General features: G+C 56.8%; 1 protein-coding gene across 1 annotated transcript in view; it reads right to left on the bottom strand.

Moving 5' to 3' along the window:
• Positions 1–3,406: 3,406 nt before the first annotated feature.
• Klf16 (Kruppel like factor 16) overlaps positions 3,407–5,957 on the bottom strand; it is a 7,522-nt gene continuing 4,971 nt past the window's right edge. Inside the window, exon 4 of the mRNA XM_010635124.1 lies at positions 3,407–3,648. Within this exon, the coding sequence (XP_010633426.1) occupies positions 3,407–3,648 (242 nt within the window). The remainder of the gene's footprint in view (positions 3,649–5,957) is intronic.

Genomic DNA, 5,957 nt, shown 5'->3' with positions numbered 1-5,957 from the left:
CACCGTGCCCAGCCCTTTTGTCAGCAGTCTAATCTCCAGGTCCACAATTACTCTAGTTTTTAAATGTTATATTGAGCTCCTACTGTATACCACGCCGGCACTTAATAGTACAAAGGGACAACAGGGAGTGGATGAGGAGACTCCCAGTCCCACGGGGTAGGCTGTCTTACTGGGAAGTTAGAAGATCCTGGTGTGTTCTGAGGGACTGTAAAATACTGCAAGTCCCGTGGAAAGTGATATGGAAAGGTCTTCAAAACTGAAACGCACAGCCCCGTGTGATGGCACACCTGTCATCTCAGCACTCTGGGAGGCTGAGGCAGGAGGGTCAAAAGTTTGAACCCAATGGACAAGGTGACGGGTATGCCTGTAATCCCAGCATTCAGGAGGCTGAGGCAGGATGATGGCTGAGAGTTTGAGGCCAGCCTGGACTACATAGGGAGACCCTGTCTCAAAAAGCCAAACCAGGGCTGGGAATTTAGCTCAGTGGTTCCACTGCCTGTCTCCCAAGCGCAAGGTCCTGAGTTCAATCGCCAGTACCATAAAAACAAAAACAAAACAACAACAACAACAAAAACCAAACCAAATCAAACAAAACAAAAACACTAAATAGATGAAACAGTTGGTTGCAGGACACAGAGGGATCAGTGGAGGTGGTGTCCTAAGGAAAGAAACTCTCTCTTGAACAAACTCCAGAGCAAAAGGTGCCCCATGGAGCTGATAAGCTCTCCTTGTCCAATCAAGGAGGGCCATGGGGAGCCATGGAGGGACAGAGGCAAGGGAAGAGTTCGTTCCTACTCCCCCTTTTGACATTTTATCTCCTGCAACTTACCACCTCAGCACCTACCCAGTGTCTCATTCTCCAAGCATGTAGTTTGTCTCCACCTCTACCCATACCAGACTAGAGGGTGAGGGTCAGGACCCTATGATCCCCATACCCAGCCAGATATAAAACTCTCAAGAGGGCCAGGGATTTAGTTCATTGGCATCATGGCTGCCTTGCAAGCGTAAGGTCCTGAGTTTGATCCCCAGTACTGGGGCGGGTGACAAAACAAAAAAACACCTCAACACCGTTTGTTTGGTGTTTTGGATTTGTTTGTCTTCACAGGATTTGGTTATGTAGCACAGGGATCCTCCTGCCTCAGCCTCCCAAATGCTGGGATTACAGGTGTGTGCCATCACACCCAGTGCTTGGCACTGATCTGTTGAATGAACTAATCAATGACAAATGAATTCATCCTCAAATCACTGGGCATCTAACTCAGTGGGTGGAGAAAACCCTACAGTAAATGTTTAATAGCCGGGGTGTAACATTTGTTTTTTGAGTTTTACCATATTGCCCAGGCTGGTCTCCAGATCTCAGGCTTAAGAGATCCTCCTGCTTCAGCCTACCCAGTAGCTGAGACTATAGATGCATGCCACACCTGGCTTGTGGCACAAACATTAATGACTGCAACTTGTGCTAAGAAATGAAGGTAGAGGTGGGCGGGGACAGGGCCTTCCCACTAGAACAGTCTAGCCTGGGGCTGGAGCTGGAGCCCAGGACCTCAAGGGGCCTAGGCAGGTGCTCACTATCAAGCCTTCCAGCAGCCCTAGCCTGTCTTGTCCTAGTCATTCCAAGGTTTGTTTTCATCGAGGTGAAATTCACATAAAATAAAACTCAGTCTTTAGAAGTGAACAGTGGTACTTAGCATACTGAGTGTTGTATAGCCATAGCATTTAATTCCAATTCCAGAACATTCTATCACCCCAAAAGGAAGCCCCATCTGTCCTCATGAGCAGTCACCCGTCCCCTCCCCAGCCCCGGCCCCACAAGTCCATCCTGGAATCGCCTGTCCCGGGCATTTCCTGTCTGTGGAGCCCCCGCTGTGCCCTCTGTGTCCTCAGGGTCCGTCCACGCCGTGGAGAGTGTCACAGCCTCACTCCTGCCCTGGCAGAGTAATATTCCAGTGTGCCTGGACCTCACTGTGTCCCTCTGTTCATCCACAGGAGGGCACTTGCACTGTTGCCGTATCCAGCTGTGTGACTCCTGCTGTGTAAATGTCGGTGGACAACACCTTGCCTAGCCAGATAATGGCAGCACACCCCTCATCCCAGCACTTGGCAGGTGGAGGCAGGAGGAGATCCTTGAATGTAAAGCCCACCTGGGCTACAGAGTGAGACCCTGTCTCAAAACAAAACAAAACAAAACAAAAAAGCCTTTGCGTGGCTCTTTTAGCCTGGCTTGCAAGGGCCCTAAGAGTAGAATTGCTGGTCCATGCAGTGACTCCCAATTTCCCAGATTGATTCTTGCCCAGATCAGCTGCCCAAGCTACTTGACTACCAGCGGCACGGGTGGGAGTGTGTGTGCGCGCGCGTGTGTGTGTAAATCTCCCCACTTCTCCCCAGGACTTGATGTGCCCGTCTTCGTATGCTAGCCATCCTGGCGGCTGTGAATTGTGATCTCATTGGCCCTTTTGTGTGGCCACAGTGCCGTCAAGTGTCTGTTCATGTGCGTGCTGACCACTGGTACGTTTTCTCTAAGAAAACTTCTATGTAGAGTGAGGATGTGGGCCCTACTCGAGGGAGCAGCTTTTGGACAGACTTGATTGGAGTTAGGCAGGGAGTGTCCTGAAAATCCAGCAGGAGAGCATTCCAGGCAGATGCGGCCAAAGCAAAGGCCCTGGGGCAGAAGGGAGCCTAGTACAGTGCAGAAGCAGTGAGGAGCCCCTGGGGCTACAGCAGAAAGGGAGGGGGAGGTGGAAGGGGAAGGGAGGTGGGGAGGAGAAGGTAGGGTAGTGCAGAGCCCTGTGGGCTGACGGGAAGACAGGCTTTGGTCTGATGGAGGTGGAAGCAAGTCTGGGTCCTGACTCGGGTGCTCCCAGGCGCCCTCTGATGGCTGCTACCGGGAGGGCAGGCTGAAAGGGACGATGAAACCAGGCGGAGGGGGTCCTTGCCTCTAAATTCCAGTCCCTTGGGAGGCTGAGTGGGGGGGGGGGAATCGCAAGTTTGAGCCCAGCTTGGGTAGAGCAAGGAGACACTGTATAAAAGTAAAGGTAAAAATGAAAGAGGAGGGCCGGGGGATTTAATTCAGTGGCACCACACCTGCCTTGGAAGCACAAGGTCCTGAGTTCGCTACCCAGTACCGGAAGGAAAAAAAATGAAAGAGGGCCAGGGATTTAGCTCAGTGGTTCCATCGCCAGCCTCGCAAGCAAGAAAAAGGTCCTGAGTTCAATCCCTAGTATAAAAACAAACAAGTAAATATGAAAGAGGCTTGAAGTGTAGCTCAGTGGTGAGCACTTGCCCGGGAGGGAGGGAGAAGCAGAAAGGACAGGGGAGAGGGAAGGGAGGGGAAGGGAGAGGAGGTTGGCTGAGTGAAGCAGGGGTCGAGAATCTTTGGAGGCGGGAGGGTGCAGTCCTCCACAGAGGGCTACCGAGGTGGGGTCAGCCAGACCTGGGTGCAATACCAGAGGCGGCCACCAGGCGGCGGGCCAGCGGCTTTCCTGAACAGCAGGTGCCTGGGGCTCTGGACCAGACGGTTGGGGTTTGCCAGTGTCTGTTCCCCAGGGAGGGGGCCTTCGCTCTCACCGGCTTCTGGGTGGCCCCGGGGGTGCAACTGGAAGCTGACATACAGCGGGTGCTCAATTCTTGAGCTGCGTGGACGGCTGGGCACTGATGACAGAATGGGAAGAGAGGGGACATGTGACGCCAGTGTGCAGCACCAGGGCACAGTCCCCCACCCCCACCCCCACCCCGGCCCTGCAGGCTCCGGAAGGGGGAGGGGGCGGCAGACACCCTAGCGGGGTGTTGCTGGGTAACGGGGTGGGTGGGGGGCGCAGCTGCGCACGCGTGGGTGACACTGCACAGAGCACGGGGCTGCTTGGGTCTCCAGGCAGGGGCGGAAAGGAGGCAGTATTGTCCCAGCCCAGGCCCCCCCCACCACTCCAAGATACCCGCAGCCTGCTGCCTCAGTTTCCCCAGATTGATGGCTTTGGGGCTACACTGGCGGGTAGAGGAGCATAGGAGTGCAGAGTCCACAGGCTGGGAGCGACCCGTGAGAAGAAACCACAGACACACCAAAGGCGGCTTTAAAAAAGGGTTTAATTAATTAAATACAAGGACGAGCTCAGGTGGGATGGGGGAGGGGCACCACCACGGAAAGCCCACGTCCCCTAGGGTCCCTCCTGCCCACCCTTCAGAGGCCACACATGGGACTGCTCCAGGGGTAAGATCAGGCTTAGGTCTCTCCAGACCCCTGGACAGCAGGCAGGGGTCGAGAACACCGCTATTCTGGGGTTCCTGGGCCCCAGAACAGCAGTCCTACCCCTTGCAGAGGGCAAATACAGGGACACACTGGGACCAAGCAGGACACATCCAGAGACACAGGGAACATCCGCCCCAGCCCCCGCCCTTGGACTAAGGCATTTCACTAACACTGCCACCCGAGGCCAGGCAGCCCCGTCAGCACACCTGGGAGAGAGACGTGGGGGGACGTGACCCTCCGAGCGCAGCTCCAGAAGGGCAGGCCCTGACCCCCTCCGCCAGGACCCCAGGCTCCATCCCTGGATCCCCTCAGGACAGAGCATAGAACAGGCAGGCACAGACGAGCATCACCTAGACCCCAAAGTCCCCCAGTCAGGAGACAGGAAGGCTGAGAAAGCCAATCAAGTTCTCAAAACTGCCTGCAGCCAATGGCCAAGAGGTCTTGGGCAGAGAACCTGGGTCCCCTTCCTCTCCAGGGTGGGGGAGGTCCTCTGTCCCTCCGCCCCAGAGGAAATCTAAGCCACAGCAGACTCAAGACTCAACTCCCACTGCGTGTCCAGACCAGGGACCCTCCCCACACTCACACCCCCCTGAAAGACAGTGGACCACCCACAGGGACCCAAACAAGAAAGGGACTTGGTGCCTGAAAAAATACTCATCAGTCCCCCCAAAATGAGCTACCCAGCAGGATGAATAGCCCAGCCTCCTGCTCAGTCCAAGGGCCCAGGGGCCACTTCCAGGCACCCAACACAGACAGGGGTTTGAGGGCCAGGAAAGCGACTCTTCAAAGCCCTGCCATGGCTGTCCCTCAGGCTCTGCTACCCAGCTTCGGGACAGGAAGGCCATCGCGTCCACCCCGATGGCCATGAGATTCCTGTACAAGATTGTCGGTCACAGTGCCACAAAGGCCAAAATCAGAGACCCTGCCCCAGCAGGGAAGCAGGGACCCCTCCCTCTCGGTCTCCCTCTCTCTCATACACACGCACACACCGCACGCACACGCGTGGGTCCAAGGAAGGGGCGTGCCCCCCACCCTGCGCCAGCAGAGCCAGGAAAATAAATAAACCAGCATTCGCACACCACCTGCCTCTCCACTGCCCACCTCGCTCACCCCAAAGGGAATCCCAGAGCTCCGTGGGGAGCCCACTCTAGTCCCTCCCTCCCTCCCCCTCCCAGGGGCACCATCTGTGGATACCTGAGATTGAGTACCCGAGCGGGGGGCGGCCAGACGGCACCCCCCGATTTCCCTGAACGTCTCCAATGGCTTTCAGTGGGGTGGGGTGGGGACAGGAGTGGCCCACGGGAACCCCTGGTCAGCTATGGCTCTGTGCAGACTCCTTCCCAACCTGGAGGGAAGAACCTGGAGGCCCAGTAACCGCACCGGGCAGGGGACTCCCCTGGGCCCCACTCCACCCCTGAACCCCACCTTGGGGAAACACAGGGGTGGTGGCAATGGGGGAGGGGAGGGCTGGCCGGCTGCCACCCAAGGTCCCCTGGGAACAGATGGGAAGAGTTAACAATCATGGCTATTTACAGACCGGGCCCCGGCCCCCTCCCAGACCCCTCGAGGGCTGACCCAGGTCCAGTATGGGGCCCCTCCCGTGTCTGAGCAGGGGTGGAGGATGGGGACACACGCTGGTCCAGGCCGGGAGCCCCGGAGGGCAGGTGCGTCCCGTTGCTGGTGGTCCTGCCGAGGGCTGGCCGGGCCCACAGCCCTA

The sequence above is a fragment of the Fukomys damarensis genome, unplaced genomic scaffold, assembly GCF_012274545.1.
Source record: "Fukomys damarensis isolate Sample0158 unplaced genomic scaffold, DMR_v1.0_HiC HiC_scaffold_37, whole genome shotgun sequence".
NCBI classification, from domain to species: domain Eukaryota; kingdom Metazoa; phylum Chordata; class Mammalia; order Rodentia; family Bathyergidae; genus Fukomys; species Fukomys damarensis.
The sequence above is the reverse complement of the archived record's forward strand: the minus strand, read 5'-3'. Positions and strand labels throughout refer to the sequence as shown.